The following is a 19519-nucleotide window of genomic DNA, read 5'->3' on the forward strand; positions in this document are numbered from 1 at the left end:
AACTTTTAAGAAATGACAGCTTAGGTTTCTCTAAACCATAGTTCATATGGTGTCATCTCATCGGAATTACGTGGTGCCCTATTTAAAGTGAATGTGGTTGTCTCTAATGCCTAACCCATAAACTATCGTGGTAATTCGATAAGAGACGTCATGGTATGCATCATATCCAATAGGGTGCAGTTATGATGTTCGGACACACCATCACACTATGGTGTTCCAGGCTATATTAGTTGTGAAACAATTTCCACAATGTCTTAATTCTGTGCCAAACTCGTAATTCAGATATTCATCTCTATGATCATATCATAGATATTTTATCCTCTTGTCACGACGATCTTTCAACTTCACCCTGAAATTACTTGAACCTTTTAATAATTCAAACTCGTGATTCATCAAGTAAATATACTCAACATCTACTCAAATCATCTGTGAAGTAAGAACATAACGATATCCACTACACGCCTCAGCACTCATTGGACTGCACACATCAAAATGTATTACTTCCAACAAGTTGCTTTCTAGTTCCATCTTACTGAAAACGAGGCTTTCAGTCATCTTGCCCACGTGGTATGATTTGCATGTCTCAAGTGATTCAAAATCAAGTGAGTCCAAACGGTCCATTTGCACGGAGTTTCTTCATGCATATACACCAATAGACATGGTTCGCATGTCTCAAACCTTTCAAAAACGAGTGAGCCCAAAGATCCATCAACATGGAGCTTCTTCATGCGTTTTATACCGATATGACTTAAGTGGCAGTGCCACAAGTAGGTGGTACTATCATTACTATCTTATATCTTTTGGCATGAACATGTGTATCACTACGATCGAGATTCAATAAACCATTCATTTTAGGTGCAAGACCATTGAAGGTATTATTCAAATAAACAGAGTAACAATTATTCTCCTTAAATGAATAACCGTATTGCGATAGACATAATCCAATCATGTCTATGCTCAACGCAAACACCAATCTCGACGGTAGAGGGAGCATGCGATGCTTGATCACATCAACATTGGAAAAACTTCCAACACATATCGCCAGCTCACCTTTAGCTAGTCTCCATTTACTCCGCAGCTTTTATTTCGAGTTACTAACACTTAGCAACCGAACCGGTATCTAATACCATGGTGCTACTAGGAGTACTAGTAAAGTACACATCAACACAATGTATATCCAATATACTTCTATCGAACTTGCCAGCCTTCTCATCTACCAAGTATCTAGGGTAATTCTGCTCCAGCGGCTGTTCCCTTATTACAGAAGCACTTAGTCTCGGGTTTGGGTTCAACCTTGGGTTTCTTCACTAGAGCAGCAGCTGAATTGCCGTTTCATGAAGTATCCCTTCTTGCCCTTGCCCTACTTGAAACTAGTGGTTTCACCAACCATCAACAATTGACGCTCCTTCTTGATTTCTACTTTTGTGGTGTCAAACATCGCGAATATCTCAAGGATCATCATATATGTCCCTGATATATTATAGTTCATCACGAAGCTCTAGCAGCTTGGTGGTAATGACTTCGGAGAAACATCACTATCTCATCTGGAAGATCAACTCCCACTCAATTCAAACGATTGTTGTACTCAGACAATCTGAGCACAAGCTCAACAATTGAGCTTTTCTCCCTTAGTTTGCAGGCTAAGAAAATCGTCGAAGGTCTTATACCTCTTGACGTGGGCACGAGCCTAAAATCCCAATTTCAGCCCTCGAAACATCTCATATGTTTCGCGACGTTTCAAAACGTCTTCGGTGCCTCAACTCTAAACCGTTTAACCGAACTATCACGTAGTCATCAAAACGTGTATGTCAGATGTTCGCAACATCCACAGACGACGTTCGAGGTTCAGCACACTGAGCGGTGCATTAAGGACATAAGCCTTCTGTGAAGCAATGAGGACAATACTCAGTTTACGGACCTAGTCCGCATAATTGCTACTATCAACTTTCAACTAAATTTTCTCTAGGAACATATCTAAACAGTAGAACTGAAGCGCGAGCTATGACATAATTTGCGAAGACCTTTTGACTATGTTCAGGATAATTAAGTTCATCTTATGAACTCCCATTCAGATAGACATCCCTCTAGTCATCTAAGTGATTACATGATCCGAGTCAACTAGGCCGTGTCCGATCATCACGTGAGACGGACTAGTCATCATCGGTGAACATCTTCATGTTTATCGTATCTACCATACGACTCATGCTCGACCTTTCAGTCTCTTGTGTTCCGAGGCCATGTCTGTACATGCTAGGCTCATCAAGTCAACCTAAGTGTTTCGCGTGTGTAAATCTGTCTTACACCCGTTGTATGTGAACGTTAGAATCTATCACACCCGATCATCACGTGGTGCTTCGAAACGACGAACTTTCGCAACGGTGCACAGTTAGGGGGAACACTTTCTTGAAATTTTAATGAGGGATCATCTTATTTACTACCGTCGTTCTAAGCAAATAAGATACAAAACCATGATAAACATCACATGCAATCAAAAAGTGACATGATATGGCCAATATCATTTTGCTCCTTTTGATCTCCATCTTCGGGGCTCCATGATCATCGTTGTCACCGGTATGACACCATGATCTCCATCATCGTGTCTTAATGAAGTTGTCTCGCCAACTATTACTTCTACTACTATAGCTAACGGTTAGGAATAAAGTAAAGTAATTACATGACGTTTATGTTGACACGCAGGTCATAAATAAATTAAGACAACTCCTATGGCTCCTGCCGGTTGTCATACTCATCGACATGCAAGTCGTGATTCCTATTACAAGAACATGATCAATCTCATACATCACATATATCATTCATCACATCCTTTTTGGCCATATCACATCACAAGGCATATGCTGCAAAAACAAGTTAGACGTCCTCTAATTGTTGTTGCAAGTTTTTACGTGGCTGCTATAGGTTGCTAGCAAGAACATTTCTTACCTACGCCAAAACCATAACGTGAATTGCCAATTTCTATTTACCCTTCATAAGGACCCTGTTCATCGAATCTGATCCGACTAAAGTGGGAGAGACAGACACCCGCCAGCCACCTTATGCAACTAGTGCATGTTAGTCGATGGAACCGGTCTCACGTAAGCGTACGTGTAAGGTTGGTCCGGGCCGCTTCATCCCACAATGCCACCGAATCAAGATAAGACTAGTAACGGCAAGATAATTGACAATATCAACGCCCACAACTACTTTGTGTTCTACTCGTGCATAGAAACTACGCATAGACCTAGCTCATGATGCCACTGTTGGGGAACGTAGCAGAAATTCAAAAAATTTCTACGCATCACCAAGATCAATCTATGGAGTAATCTAGCAACGAGGGAAGGAGAGTGCATCTACATACCCTTGTAGATTGCTAAGCGGAAGCGTTCAAGTGAACGGGGTTGATGGAGTCGTACTCATCGTGATCCAAATCACCGAAGATCCTAGTGCCGAACGGACGGCACCTCCGTGTTCAACACACGTACAGCCCGATGACGTCTCCCATGCCTTGATCCAGCAAGGAGAGAGGGAGAGGTTGAGGAAGACTCCATCCAGCAGCAGCACAACGGCGTGGTGGTGGTGGAGGAGCGTGGTGATCCAGCAGGGCTTCGCCAAGCACCGTGAGATATGAGGAGAAAGAGAGGTAGGGCTGCGCCAGGGAGAGGTCAAGAACTCATGTGTTGGCAGCCCCCCCAAGTGCTCAAGTATATATAGGGGAGAGGGAGGGGGTGCGCCCCACCTACGGTTCCACCCTAGGGGCGGCGGCCAGCCCCAAAACCCCATCTAGTGGGGCGGCCAAGGGGGGGGAGAGGGGAAACTTGCCCCCCAAGTTAGGTGGGTGCGCCCCCTCCCCAAACCCTAGGCGCCTTGGGCCCTTGTGGGGGGGGGGCACCAGCCCACCTGGGGCTGGTCCCCTCCCACACTTGGCCCATGCAGCCCTCCGGAGCTAGTGGCCCCACTTGGTGGACCCCCGGGACCCTCCTGGTGGTCCCGGTACGTTACCGATAAAACCCGAAACTTTTCCGGTGACCAAAACAGGACTTCCCATATATAAATCTTTACCTCCGGACCATTCCGGAACTCCTCGTGACGTCTGGGATCTCATCCGAGACTCCGAACAACATTCGGTAACCACATACAAACTTCCTTTATAACCCTAGCGTCATCGAACCTTAAGTGTGTAGACCCTACGGGTTCGGGAACCATGCAGTCATGACTGAGACGTTCTCCGGTCAATAACCAACAGTGAGATCTGGATACCCATGTTGGCTCCCACATGCTCCACGATGATCTCATCGGATGAACCACGATGTCAAGGACTTAATCAATCCCGTATACAATTCCCTTTGTCTAGCGGTACGATACTTGCCCGAGATTCGATCGTCGGTATCCCGATACCTTGTTCAATCTCGTTACCGGAAAATCTCTTTACTCGTTCCGTAACACATCATCCCGTGATCAACTCCTTGATCACATTGTGCACATTATGATGATGTCCTACCGAGTGGGCCCAGAGATACCTCTCCATTTACACGGAGTGACAAATCCCAGTCTCGATTCGTGCCAACCCAACAGACACTTTCGGAGATACCTGTAGTGTACCTTTATAGCCACCCAGTTACGTTGTGACGTTTAGCACACCCAAAGCACTCCTACGGTATCCGGGAGTTGCACAATCTCATGGTCTAAGGAAATGATACTTGACATTAGAAAAGCTTTAGCATACGAACTACATGATCTTGTGCTAGGCTTAGGATTGGGTCTTGTCCATCACATCATTCTCCTAATGATGTGATCCCGTTATCAATGACATCCAATGTCCATGGTCAGGAAACCGTAACCATCTATTGATCAACGAGCTAGTCAACTAGAGGCTTACTAGGGACATGGTGTTGTCTATGTATCCACACATGTATCTGAGTTTCCTATCAATACAATTCTAGCATGGATAATAAACAATTATCATGAACAAGGAAATATAATAATAATCAATTTATTATTGCCTCTAGGGCATATTTCCAACACCTTTAATGCAGACGGAGCGCTTGATGACTTCGAGCCTTGGACAGGCCTCCACCAGCCGCCGCACCAGCCCGAAATAGCTCCCAGGCTGAGCCTCTCCAGGACATAGCCAAACTATGAGGCCCTTCATGGCCTGTTTGGCCGCCTTGTGGAGCTCGACCAGTTGCTTCAGCTGGTCGCTCAGGGGCACGGGGTGTCCGGCCTCAGCGTACTGAGACCAGAACACCTTCTCCATCGAGCTGCCCTCCTCGGCTCGATAGAATGCGGCGGCATCGGGCACACTCCGGGGAAGATCTGCGAACGCTCCTGGAGAGCTCCGGATTCGGGTAAGTAACAAGTAACTCACATTTATGTGTTTGCTTCGCATAAAGAATGACTTACCCGCCGCTATCTTCTTCACCTCATCCAACTCCTAGAGGGTCTTCTGGGATTCGGCCTTGGCAGACTTGGCATTTTCAATAGCCACCGCGAGCTCGGACGCTCGCGTCTTTGAGTCAAGCTCCAAACTCTCATGTTTTTCCATGAGAGCCTGGAGCTCTTGCCGCACCTTGCCAACCTCGGCCTCATACTTCTCCCGCTCGGTGCGCTCCGAGGCTGCCCTCTTCTCGGCCTCGTCCAGCGCCTGCTTAAGGGTCGCCACCTCAGACGTGGCCCCTACAATAGCCACGATAGTCCTGTCATTCTTTGCAATTGCACCTCTTATATATATATATATATATATTTAAACAAGGTATTTCTTACCTTCATTGTCCTCGAGCTGCTTCTTGGCACGCCCGAGCTCTTGCTCGGACCGCTCGAGGTTCTGCTTTAGCGCGTCCACTTCCGCAGTCAGTGCGGTGGACGCAAGCAGAGAAGCCTGCATACGCATATTGACTCCTTTTTGTTAGACTCCTGCGAATTTTATTTGATCCTCTATTCGTCTTTTCTTCCCGAACGCCAAACAGAGCATCAGGGGCTACTATCTATGCGGTAATATTATTTGCACATTCTTTACTTACCTCAAAGCCTGTTAAAAGGCTAGTACAAGCTTCAGTCAGTCCGCTCTTGGCGGACTGGACCTTTTGGATCACCGCACTCATAATAGTGCGGTGCCCCTCGTCGATGGAGGCGCCTTGGAGCGCCTCCAACATATTGTCCGGCGCCTCCGGTTGGACGGAGGTCACCGGCACGGCGGGCTTGCTCCTCTTGGAAGGAGGTCGCCCGCTGGACTCTGGAACCTTTGAAGGTTCCGGAGCGGTGTCCGGCCTAGGGCCGGACTTGGAGCCCTGGGGGGTTTCATCCCCTTTACTTCTGGAGTCCGGGAAGTCGCCTTGCGGCGTCTCCAGGACCACCTCCTCCCGGCTTGGAACCTGTTGGGACAACACTTCGATGTCGTCCGTATGGCGGGGGGAGGAGGCCGTCGGAAGCGAGTTCACATCCGACGAGTCAAGTGAGCCGCTCGACGGCGCGTCGAGCCGGTCTTTGGGTGGGCTGCATAAACATATTCGACGTGAGGGAAAGCTGTGCAATAAACGAATACTATGAATTACTCTGGTATCCGGATACTTACGATTTGGCCAGGGGCTTGGCCCTGGGCGCCCACTCCTCTCCGCCATCGTCGGCGTCGGTGGAATAGTCCGGAGGAAGGGTTTTCCCCTTCTTGGACCCTTCGGCCTCCCCAGTTGGGGCGGCCTTCCTTTTCTTCCCTTCCCCCGCTGGAGGGGGAGGGGTCTCTTCTTCCTCCTCCTCGTCTTCGCGGGAGGAGTGCGTCTTGGATTCGTCGGATGATGAATCCGACACCTCCGGGCGACGGGCACTCTTTCGAGTCCCCGTGGCCTTCTTCTTGACCTTCTTCTCCGGCACCACATAGGGTGCCGGAACCAGCAGCTTTGCCAATTGAGCGTCCGCTGGGCCTTCGGGCAAAGGAGCCGGACAATTGATCTGTCCGGACGTCACCTGCCAATCCTGTCAAAGGAAAGGGAGCTTAGATCCCGCATGGAGTCAAACTATGAAACACTGATACCCTATAAAAGGAAAAAACAGCTTACCGCAAGAGCGTGATGCTGCGCACTGAATCCGCGATCCTCAGTAGCGGATGCGGGAGCCACGGCGTCCTTGAAAAGCACCTTCCAGGCATTTTCGTACGTCATGTCAAAGAGCCTACTCAAAGTTTGGTTCCGCACCGCGTTGAACTCCCACAGGTTGAAAGCCCGTTGTTGGCACGGGAGGATCAAGCGGATGAGCATAACCTGGACTACGTTGACAAGTTTGAGCTTCTTGTCCACCAGGGTTTTGATGCATGTTTGGAGTCCGGTCAGCTCTCCTTTTTTACCCCACGACAAGCCCGTCTCTTTCCAGGACGTGAGCTGCGTTGGGGGTCCGGACCGGAACTCGGGGGGTGCGACCCATTCGGTGTCGCGCGGCTCGGTGATGTAAAACCACCCCGATTGCCACCCCTTCAGGGTCTCCACAAAGGAACCCTCGAGCCAGAGGACGTTGGCCATCTTGCCCACCATGGCGCCTCCGCACTCCGCCTGGCTGCCGCGCACCACCTTCGGCTTGACGTTGAAAGTCTTGAGCCATAGGCCGAAATGGGGGCGGATGCAGAGGAAGGCCTCGCACACGATGATAAACGCCGAGATGTTGAGGACGAAGTTCGGGGCCAGATCGTGGAAATCCAGGCCGTAGTAGAACATGAGCCCCCGGACAAATGGGTGGAGAGGGAAGCCCAGTCCGCGGAGGAAATGGGGGAGGAACACCACCCTCTCATGGGGCCTAGGGGTGGGGATGAGCTGCCCCTTTTCGGGGAGCCGGTACGCGATGTCGTTAGACAGGTATCCGGCCTTCCTCAGCTTTTTGATATGTCCCTCCGTGACGGAGGAGACCATCCACTTGTCTCCCGCTCCGAACATGGCTGGAGAAGGTTGAGGTGAGGAGTGCGGACTTGGGCGCTGGAGCTCGAGTGCGCAAAAATGGATAGGCGAAGGAGGAAGAAGGCGTAGGTGAAAAGGTGGATCTTTATCCCCTTATATGGGTGGACGCAGCTACATGTCCCCACCAGCCTGATAAAACTCGCTTATCTCCAAGCGCCGTAATCGATGGCGCGGTTGGGTTACCCACACCCGTATTGATGAGAATCCCGGAATAAGGGGACACGATCTCTGCTTTAAGAAGACGTGCCAAGGAAACCGCCTCGCATAACGCGCTGAGATGGGACAGTAAAACGGTTCGAATAAAAGCTTGGCCGTGGTGTGATGTCACACTACGGAATACGTCAGCAGATTAGATTTGTGTAAATATTATTCTCTCTATGGCAATATGTGGAAACTTATTTTTCAGAGCCGGACACTATTTTTGTGTTCAAAATCTTCTATGAAGTACTTGGAGGAGGAACCCGCCTTGCAATGCCGAAGACAATATGCGCGTCGGACTTGTCGTCATTGAAGCCTGGTTCAGGGGCTACTGAGGGAGTCCTGGATTAGGGGGTGTCCGGATGGCCGGACTATACCTTCAGCCGGACTCCTGGACTATGAAGATACAAGATTGAAGACTTCGTCCCGTGTTCGGGAGGGACTTTTCTTGGCGTGGAAGGCAAGCTTGGCGATACGGATATGCAGATCTCTTACCGTTGTAACCGACTCTATGTAACCCTAACCCTACCCGGTGTCTATATAAACCGGAGGGTTTTAGTCCGTAGGACAACATACACATCAACAATTATACCATAGGCTAGCTTCTAGGGTTTAGCCTCCTCGATCTCGTGGTAGATCTACTCTTGTACTATCCATATCATCAATATTAATCAAGCAGGACGTAGGGTTTTACCTCCATCGAGAGGGCCCGAACCTGGGTAAAACTTCGTGTCCCTTGCCTCCTGTTACCATCCAGTCTAGACGCACAGTTCGGGACCCCCTACCCGAGATCCGCCGGTTTTGACACCGACAGGCGGATAGACTGTCCACCCAGTGTCGCTGCCCATTTGATCCCCACGGTCGTGACGCCACTTTCTAAACAAAAGTTTCCAAAATCCAATGCAGAACCAAGCAGTACGAGAAATTCATGATTCCACTAATTGTATGCATAAAAAGGCCACGCACATTCAGGAAATTGCGTATACATGACATGCAAACCATCTTTTGATTACTAAACCTAGGCTGGCAAATATATACATTTCACTGAAGGAACTCAATTACATGCTTTGTTCCCATACTATTTTCAGATCCAGAAAATGCTGGGAGCCAACAATACATGCTTCTGGTTGTTCTATATGATTGCTGGTGTGGAAGCTTATGCACCTTTTCAAATATCAATGTCTAACATATCAGCAGTGAAGCAAAATAATAAGGAAATATTTGGCTTAACTAAAAGTAATAAAAATAATAATGACATCTGCTACTTCACCGTATGTGCAACCCTCTCATGGTTGGCCAGGGCAGAATGTGTACCCAACTGATCAACAAATGCTTATACACCAAGGGACGGCTCTTAGGCTAGTCATAGTAGAGAGTAATTTAGACTAGTAACATGTGCATGTTATTAGTCTATGTTATTACCTTCATAGTGGATAGTGTCATATGTGTGATAACATAGATGTCTTCATTTATTATTTTGTAGACTCATTTTGCGTTGGGAAGCGCTATGTGATGGTAACATATTATGTTACTCTATTTGTCTCTCTTCTCATTAAGGCTGGTCATAGTGGGGAGTAATTTATACTAGTGTCATGCATATGACACTAGTCTAAGTTACTATCTTTATAGTGCAAAGTAACATAGTAGTAGTGTCATAAAGGACTTCATTTATTAGTTTGTAGACTCATCTTGCATTGGGAAACGCTATGTTACAGTAACATATTAGGTTACCACTTCTCATTAACTACATGTCACATAAGCAAAATTTTCTTGGAGTGCGCTATGTTACTTGCTAAGTTACTCCCACTATGACTAGCCTAACTACTTACCACCTCACTATTTTTACTTATGTGGCATTTATGTTACTATCTATGTTACTTTCACTATGACCAGCCTTAAGGATTTGACTGTGTTGGAGGAAAACAAAGTCTTGAAAAAAACTTTTTTCTGAAAATGCTTTGACATGTACACATCCTGCTTGATATAGTATACTCCTTAAGAACCGTTTACTAGTTAAGGCTCATCAAGTGCAGCTCCAGGCAAAGTAACTGCTTATTGTTATTGACATTTTTGACTAGTTGAGTAAAAAACTATATACTGCTTTGCTTAGTCTCCTCGTTAACAACTCAACAAGGCAGAGGCACGCGGAGCTTGGGAACGAGGAGGAGATCGGAGCGCCGCCGCGTGGTGAGTCCCATGGCCTCGGCCATGTCCAGCTCCTCCCCGGGCTCCGGCACCTCCCACTCGAAGTGGTACAGGAGGCTGGCGAGCGCCAGCTCCACGTTGGCCAGCCCGAACGCCACCCCTGGGCACATCCGCCGCCCGGCGCCGAACGGGATGTACTCCAAGTCCGTGCCCTTGAAGTCCACGCCGCTGCCGTCGAACCGCTCCGGCCGGAACTCCTCGGCGTCGGCGCCCCAGCTGGCCGCGTCCCGCCCGATGGCCCACGCGTTGACCAGCACCATCGCCCCCGCCGGCACCTCGAACCCCAGCACCCGGCACGCGGCCCGGCACTCGCGCAGGATCAGCGTCGCCGGAGGGTGCAGCCGGAGCGTCTCCTTGATGACCAGGCCCAGGTAGCGGAGGCTCCCCAGGGCGTCCTCCGTGACGCGCCCGGCCACCTCCCGCCGGACCTCCTCCTGCGCCTTGCGCATCGCTCCCGGGTTCTTCACCAGCTCCGCCATCGCCCACTGCAGCAACGTCGCCGACGTCTCGCTCCCCGCCATGAACATGTCCTGTCCGAAAACAGAGAGAGCTTCACTCAGACACTCACTGGCAGAGAGAAAGTCAGAACAGATGAGCTCACAATGATAACGGTCTTGATGTCGTCGTCGGTGAGGGGAGGATCGAGCTCGCCCTCGCTTTGGACCCTGAGGAGGACATCGAGCAGGTCCTCGTCGTCGCCGGCGGCCACCCTGTTCTCCTGGTGCTCGCGGACGATGGCGTCGACGAACTCCATCATCTCGCGGCGCTCCCTCCTAATCCGGCACGGCATCGAGCTGACGAGCATCGCCAGCCGTGACGACGGGAAGAGGTCCGGCAGGCACTTGGCCGGCACGAGCTTCATCCTCCGCTCCAGCAGCCGCAGGAACGCGCCACGGTCCGCGAACCGGCTGCCGATGACGGCGCGCACCGCCGAGTCCGCCACGCACGCGGCGATCCGCTTGCTCAGGTTCACCGCGGCCGGAGCCGAGCCCGGCTCCGGCGCCAGGGAGCGGAGCAGCCGGCCGACCTCCTCCGCGCGCACGGGGCCGAAGGAGCGGACGCGGCGGGCGGTGAGGAGCTCGAGGGTGCAGATCACGCGGAGCTGCCGCCACGCGCGGCCGTAGGGCGCGGCGATGACGCCGGGGCTGTCCCCGAGGAGGACCCTGCCCGTGGGCGTCATGGGCCGGCCGGCGAAGGCGAGGTCGTGGGTCCTCAGCATCTCCCGCGCGGCGTCCGCGGAGGAGGCGACGACGACGCGCAGCTCGCAGAGCCGGAGCAGCATGAGCGGGCCGTGGCGGCGCGACAGGTCCCGCATCGCGCGGTGCGGGAGCGCGCCGGCGAGGTGGTGGAGGTGGCCGATGACGGGGAGCGCCCACGGTGACGGCGGCAGCCGCCGTTGGATTCCTCCGTTCTGACGCGACGACGGCCGGAACAGGTAGAGCAAGGGGACGATGACGAGCAGAGGAAGGAGTACGTAGAGAGGAGGAAATACTACTGGCTCAGTGAGCTCGCCCATGGCTCGAATTGTTTCGAATGCAGCTCGATCGAGCTAGCTAACGCTGCAGCAGAGCCTCACTTCTATAGTTCTTCTCAATTATTAGTTTGAATCTTATACTAGTAATACTAGCATCGAAATAAATATCGAAAATTATATCCATGACTCTGCACATGCCCTCCATTCAATTGCATTGAAACTTGCACACGCTGCAACTGTTTGCCCTCAGTTTTTTGACGCAGACACTCATACATACATACATATCCAGCATCATCTTCTTGGATTGACGAACTCGACACAGACGTCTTCGTAGTCGATGAAAAGTCTCCCCCACTGAATACACATCGCCAAAAGTCCTGAAACAAATCCAAGAAAATGCGAGCACCAATCAACCATAGGGTCACTGTCATCCTTGTGACACATGTTCTCTTCTGCCATGTTTCTCCTGCGCAACACATCTATAGTTGACAGGGAGTGGCTTCCACAGGAAGACTCCGATTTTTTTTATGGCACTGAAAACCTCCAAAGTGAAGTCCAGGATTTCTCTTCCTTTGCATTTCGGATGATCCACTCCTCCCTTCTAACCAGTTTTCTCTCTGAATTTGTGTTTTGATCATAATTTATATATGAAACTGACAGTAAAGCGGCCTTTTTTTATGCGGATGTCAAGCCTAGAAAGCAGTTGTATTTCTTGTGCACACCAGAATCTTTAAAATCTCATCTGCATCAAAAGGAATGAAGACCGAATGAACCAAGTCCATGTTCCAAGTAGCCATTGGTAGATCCGACAATTCAGATACTTCTGTTGGCGGATCAGGGACAAGAGATATAATCGGTCGAAGTGATGAACTCTTTGGTATCCAATTGTCCGCCCAAATATTTGTATCTTGTCCACTACCTATTATGCGGATAATTCCTTGCTTCATAATGTCTCTTCCTTCTAAAACTACACGCCAAACTTGCGATGGCCGGCTTCCAATTTCAACATCAAGGATACTACCATTAGGGAAATATGAGGCCTTGAGAATTCTAGCACTCAAGGATGATGGTTCCTGTGAGATTCTCCATGCCCGCCTTGCTAGCAAGGCCGGGTTGAATAGCTCCAGGTCTCTGAAGCCTAATCCCCCTCCCCCCAAGTACTTCGGTCTTGTCATAACCTCCCATGACACCCATGTTGATTTTCGCTGTCTTTGGTTGCAACCCCACCAAAACTTGCGATTGATAAAGTTAATATGATTGCATAAACCCCTAGGAAGTTTTAAAGCAAGACATGGAATATACTGGAATTGCATGGGCAACCGATTTGATAAGAACATCCTTCCCTCCCGTTGATAATGATTTGCCCTTCCAACCTTTCACCTTATCCTAGACACGGTCGCTCAAATTTTTGAAGGTTCCTCTCTTGAAATGTCCCATGTCGCTAGGCATTCCCAAATATCTATCACTCAAAGATTCATTAGGGACCTGGAGGTATCCCTTAACCGCGTCCTTCACAATCTGTGGGCATCCCTTAATGAAAAATATTGATGACTTTTCTTTGTTAATTCTCTGACCAGATACCCTGCAGTACATATCCAATATGTTTGACACCTCTTCTGCTCCATTTACACTTGCCTTAAAAACATCAGACTATCATCCACAAATAAAAGGTGGTTCACCGATGGGGCCGAAGGTGTCACCTTAATGCCGATGAGATGGACCGATTGGTTTTGAGACTTTAATAGACACGAAAGGCTATCAACTGTCGATTGGAAATGATATGGAGAGATATGATCTCCCTGTTGAATACCACGTGTGGGCTTGAACTCCTCCAACCCGCATCCATTAGAAATAATAGAGAAAGAAAATGAACTCACCATGTTCATAATTATTGATATCCATGGTGCCACAAGACCTAGTTTCTCCATAATTGCTTTTGGCTAACTCCATTCTACTCGGCGGTAAGATTTCATCATATCCAACTTGAGAGCACAAAAAGTATTATTCTTCGACCTATTCCTCTTCATAAAATGCAAACACTTGTAGGCTGAGATTATGTTGTTAGTTATAAGTCTCCCTGGAACAAAAGCCGTCTGGAAGAATCACCTTGAACCAGTTTGCTAGCACCTTTGAAGCTATCTTATAAAACACATTGCACAAACTGATAGGTCTAAACTGCGACAACAAAGTGAGATTTGATACGTTGGGGATTAGTACCAACATAGCGTCATTAATGCACTCGAGTACCGCCCTGGTGAGAGCAGCACCACAAATGTCCCAATAATGCTGCATGAAGTGAGCGGGGAATCCATCAGGCCAGGAGCCTTGGTGGGGAACATTTGAATAAGCCTCCTTTTTAATTACCTCTCCCTCCTCATATGGAGCCATCAAAACTTCATTCATCATTGCTGTAACTTTGGCAGGAACATGAGCAAGCGCTTCGTCCACACCCTGAACCCCTTCCAACATGTACAGGGTTTTATAAAACTCCAAGGCCAGCCGCCGCATCTCGGTGCGGTCCTCCGTGAGGTGCCCATCATGTTTCTGCAGCACCTTGATCAGGTTTTTCCGTCGGTGAATTGACGCGCCAAGATGGAGAAAGATGCCTGTTTCGATCGCCCCTGCCGATAGCCACTCGACACGCGACCTTTGCCGCCACAGAAGCTCCTCGCGCCTGTATAGCTGAATCAACCTGTCATTAATTTTTATTTCTGCATGATTTGGACCTATCCTTGAGAGTTGAGACATCACTTCACAGGCTGTCCACATACGTCAACAGCGTCCCGGAAGCCTTAAACTTGCGTCTGACTCTGACTAGCAAAGGTTTTTTTAGGGGTATGAGTAGCAGTGAGTTTTTTTGGAGCAGTACGCTTTATTGATCACAGGGAATGTTCAAAGGAATACAAATGGGATCATGCGGGTACCCTAGCCACAAATGGCGACCCCTACTAAGCGAAACTGAAAATTTTACCAAACTATGAGCTTCTTTGTTCGTGTCTCTCCCTTCATATATAATATCACACGCCTGAAAAAGCCTTTGGTTCTCCCTGATCTCAGGGATGATAGTGATGTTCATGCCACGAACATCATTTTTTTAATATCCTCCACAACCCCTTTGCTGTCGCATGAAATAGTGACTTTGCCTAGATTCAAATTCATGGCTAGTGCTTGAGCTTCTCGACATGCTAATGCCTCCAAACAGGCAGGGTCTATAACTCTCGGAAACACCATCGACGAGAATCCTAGGAACCGGCCTTCGTCGTCCCTACAAACTGCGGCAGAAGCACCAGGGGCGCCATCACGGGATAGCCTTCCATCAACATTGATTTTGACCATACCTGCTACTGGAGGTTTCCATCTCTGGGGTGCCTAGCTAGCGCCACACAAACAGTGCTATTTGGAACTTTTTTGATTGCCTCCAACTTTGATATGAACCGCTGCACAAAGAGATGAGTGGCATGTGGGCTCTCAAAGTTTGATTCGTGGATCGCCTTCTGCCTGGCTGTCCATATAGCCCAGAGAGTAACTGTCAACAGCAAAAATTTATCGTGTGAGAGTGCTTCAATCATCGCAAAAAGCCACTGTTTCGCCGATGGTTCTGTTGTGGCAATGAGGTGTTCAGCGAGATCCCCATCGGTCAAAGTCCATATACATCTCGAAGACGGGCACTCAAGCAAAGAATGGCGCCATGAGTCTTTAGCGCCACATAGCTGACAATTATCAGAGAGCGACATTTTCCTGCGTTTGCGGACATCTTCGGTAGGGATTGATTGTTTTGCTAGCCTCCAAATAAAGTTCCGAATCTTTCCCGGGACATCAACATGCCAAAGCTTCTTCCATCCTCCTTCTTCTGCTACCCTATTGAAAGAGATCGCGCGGCCCTCGAGCCATGCTTCATGCCTCCGTTTTGTGCTTGTGAGCATACGATATGATGACTTCACAGAGAAATGTCCATTCCTCTCAAAATGCCAACTCCAGAAGTCGGTCTCCTGTCTAGTAGAAAGCGGTATACTCATGATGGCCTCAACATCTGCCGGTAAGAATAATTGTTGTAGCAGTTCACGATTCCATGAAGCTTCTGTATGGTCACATATTTTTTTTAGCATCAAAGCAAGCTTTTATTCATCGAAAACCATAGTATGTGGGATACATCTCTCGTTATGGGATTGTCCGAGCCACACATGGCAACCCCTCCCCAACGAAATAGAATGCTTGGCTAACTTATGAGCTTCAGCATTAACGACGCGACTTTCAAAAGTAAAAGAACAACTAAAAGAAGCAGCTAAGTTGTTTATCTCCTGGACAATACTGTTGGAAATATGCCCTAGAGGCAATAATAAATTAGTTATTATTATATTTCCTTGTTCATGATAATCGTTTATTATCCATGCTAGAATTGTATTGATAGGAAACTCAGATACATGTGTGGATACATAGACAACACCATGTCCCTAGTAAGCCTCTAGTTGACTAGCTCGTTGATCAATAGATGGTTACGGTTTCCTGACCATGGACATTGGATGTCATTGATAACGGGATCACATCATTAGGAGAATGATGTGATGGACAAGACCCAATTCCTAAGCCTAGCACAAGATCGTGTAGTTCGTATGCTAAAGCTTTTCTAATGTCAAGTATCATTTCCTTAGACCATGAGATTGTGCAACTCCCGGATACCGTAGGAGTGCTTTGGGTGTGCCAAACGTCACAACGTAACTGGGTGGCTATAAAGGTACACTACAGGTATCTCCGAAAGTGTCTGTTGGGTTGGCACGAATCGAGACTGGGATTTGTCACTCCGTGTAAACGGAGAGGTATCTCTGGGCCCACTCGGTAGGACATCATCATAATGTGCACAATGTGATCAAGGAGTTGATCACGGGATGATGTGTTACGGAACGAGTAAAGAGACTTGCCAGTAACGAGATTGAACAAGGTATCGGGATACCGACGATCGAATCTCGGGCAAGTATCGTACCGCTAGACAAAGGGAATTGAATACGGGATTGATTAAGTCCTTGACATCGTGGTTCATCCGATGAGATCATCGTGGAACATGTGGGAGCCAACATGGGTATCCAGATCCCGCTGTTGGTTATTGACCGGAGAGTCTCGGTCATGTCTGCATGTCTCCCGAACCCGTAGGGTCTACACACTTAAGGTTCGGTGACGCTAGGGTTGTAGGGATATGTATATGCAGTAACCCGAATGTTGTTCGGAGTCCCGGATGAGATCCCGGACGTCACGAGGAGTTCCGGAATGGTCCGGAGGTAAAGATTTATATATAGGAAGTGCTATTTCGGCTATCGGGACAAGTTTCGGGGTCACCAGTATTGTACCGGGACCACGGGAAGGGTTCCGGGGTCCACCGGGTGGGGCCACCTACCCCGGGGGGCCACATGGGCTGTAGGGGTGTGCGCCTTGTACTGTATGGGCCAAGGGGACCAGCCCCAAGAGGCCCATGCGCCAAGAGATAAGGGAAAGGAAGAGTCCTAAAGGGGGAAGGCACCTCCTAGGTGCCTTGGGGAGGAGGGATTCCTCCCTTGGCCGCCGCCCCCTAGGCTCCCTATATATAGTTGGGGAAGGAGGGCCTCTCACCCCACGCCTTTGGTGCCTCCCTCTCCCTCTCCAACACATCCTCCTCCTCCATAGTGCTTGGCGAAGCCCTACCGGACTACTGCAGCTCCATCACCACCACGCCGTCGTGCTGCTGCTGGAGCCATCTTCCTCAACCTCTCCTTCCCCCTTGCTGGATCAAGAAGGAGGAGACGTCACGCTGACCATACGTGTGTTGAACGCGGTGGTGCCGTCTGTTCGGCGCTAGGATCTCCGGTGATTTGGATCACGTCGAGTACGACTTCCTCATCCCCGTTCTTTGAACGCTTCCGCGCGTGATCTACAAAGGTATGTAGATCCACTCCTCCCTCGTTGCTAGATGACTCCATAGATAGATCTTGGTGACACGTAGGAAAATTTTGAATTTATGCTACGTTCCCCAACAGTGGCATCATGAGCTAGGTCTATGCGTAGTTTCTATGCACGAGTAGAACACAAAGTAGTTGTGGGCGTTGATTTTGTTCAATATGCTTACCGTTACTAGTCCAATCTTGATTCGGTGGCATTGTGGGATGAAGCGGCCCGGACCGACCTTACACGTACTCTTACGTGAGACTGGTTCCACCGACTGACATGCACTAGTTGCATAAGGTGGCTAGCGGGTGTCTGTCTCTCCCACTTTAGTCGGATCGGATTCGATGAAAAGGGTCCTTATGAAGGGTAAATAGCAATTGGCATATCACGTTGTGGTTTTTGCGTAGGTAAGAAACGTTCTTGCTAGAAACCCATAGCAGCCACGTAAAACATGCAAACAACAATTAGAGGACGTCTAACTTGTTTTTGCAGGGTATGCTATGTGATGTGATATGGCCAAAAGGATGTGATGAATGATATATGTGATGTATGAGATTGATCATGTTCTTGTAATAGGAATCACGACTTGCATGTCGATGAGTATGACAACCGGCAGGAGCCATAGGAGTTGTCTTAATTTATTTATGACCTGCGTGTCAACATAAACGTCATGTAATTACTTTACTTTATTGCTAACCGTTAGCTGTAGTAGTAGAAGTAATAGTTGACGAGACAACTTCATGAAGACACGATGATAGAGATCATGATGATGGAGATCATGGTGTCATGCCGGTGACGATGATGATCATGGAGCCCCGAAGATGGAGATCAAAAGGAGCAATATGATATTGGCCATATCATGTCACTATTTGATTGCATGTGATGTTTATCATGTTTATTACTGCTTAGAACGACGGTAGCATAAATTCAAAATTTTCCTACGTGTCACCAAGATCTATCTATGGAGTCATCTAGCAACGAGGGAGGAGTGGATCTACATACCCTTGTAGATCGCGCGCGGAAGCGTTCAAGAGAACGGGGTTGATGGAGTCGTACTCGTCGTGATCCAAATCACCGATGATCCTAGCGCCGAACGGACGGCACCTCCGCGTTCAACACACGTACAGAGCAGCGACGTCTCCTCCTTCTTGATCCAGCAAGGGGGGGGAGGAGAGGTTGATGGAGATCCAGCAGCACGACGGCGTGGTGGTGGAAGTAGAGGGATTCCAACAGGGCTTCGCCAAGCGCTGCGGGAGGAGGGAGATGTGTCATGGGAGGGAGAGGGAGGCGCCAGGGCTTAGGTGCGGCTGCCCTCCCATCCCCCCACTATATATAGGGCCATGGGAGAGGGGGGGCGCAGCCTTGGCCCTTCCTCCAAGGAAGGGTGCGGCCAGGGAGGAGTCCCTCCTCCCCAAGGCACCTCGGAGGTGCCTTCCCCCTTTAGGACTCTTCCTTTTCCTCTTCTCTTGGCGCATGGGCCTCTTGGGGCTGGTGCCCTTGGCCCATATAGGCCAAGGCGCACCCCTACAGCCCATGTGGCCCCCCGGGGCAGGTGGCCCCACCCGGTGGACCCCCGGGACCCTTCCGGTGGTCCCGGTACAATACCGGTGACCCCGAAACTTGTCCCGATGGCCGAAATAGCACTTCCTATATATAATTCTTTACCTCCGGACCATTCCGGAACTCCTCGTGACGTCCGGGATCTCATCCGGGACTCCGAACAACTTTCGGGTTACCGCATACTAATATCTCTATAACCCTAGCGTCACCGAACCTTAAGTGTGTAGACCCTACGGGTTCGGGA

The 19519-nt window shown here is 49.2% G+C and overlaps 1 protein-coding gene across 1 annotated transcript; it reads right to left on the bottom strand.

The window, feature by feature from the left end:
- Positions 1 to 10056: 10056 nt before the first annotated feature.
- On the bottom strand, positions 10057 to 11905 carry LOC125521466 (desmethyl-deoxy-podophyllotoxin synthase-like). Its single transcript, XM_048686515.1, has 2 exons — positions 10933 to 11905; positions 10057 to 10861 (listed from the first exon to the last, which is right to left on the bottom strand). Exons 1-2 carry the CDS (start codon positions 11845 to 11847, stop codon positions 10253 to 10255), a joined length of 1524 nt encoding a protein of 507 aa, XP_048542472.1. The 5' UTR covers positions 11848 to 11905; the 3' UTR covers positions 10057 to 10252.
- Positions 11906 to 19519: the final 7614 nt, after the last annotated feature.

Source organism: Triticum urartu, chromosome 7 (assembly GCF_003073215.2).
Source record: "Triticum urartu cultivar G1812 chromosome 7, Tu2.1, whole genome shotgun sequence".
Taxonomy (NCBI): domain Eukaryota; kingdom Viridiplantae; phylum Streptophyta; class Magnoliopsida; order Poales; family Poaceae; genus Triticum; species Triticum urartu.

Coding starts and splice junctions, on each gene's coding strand:
- LOC125521466 (XM_048686515.1), bottom strand. CDS start 11,847: ATGGGCGAGCTCACTGAGCCAGTAGTATTTCCTCCTCTCTACGTACTC. Junction 10,862..10,932: donor ACATCAAGACCGTTATCATT/GTGAGCTCATCT, acceptor GTTTTCGGACAG/GACATGTTCATGGCGGGGAG.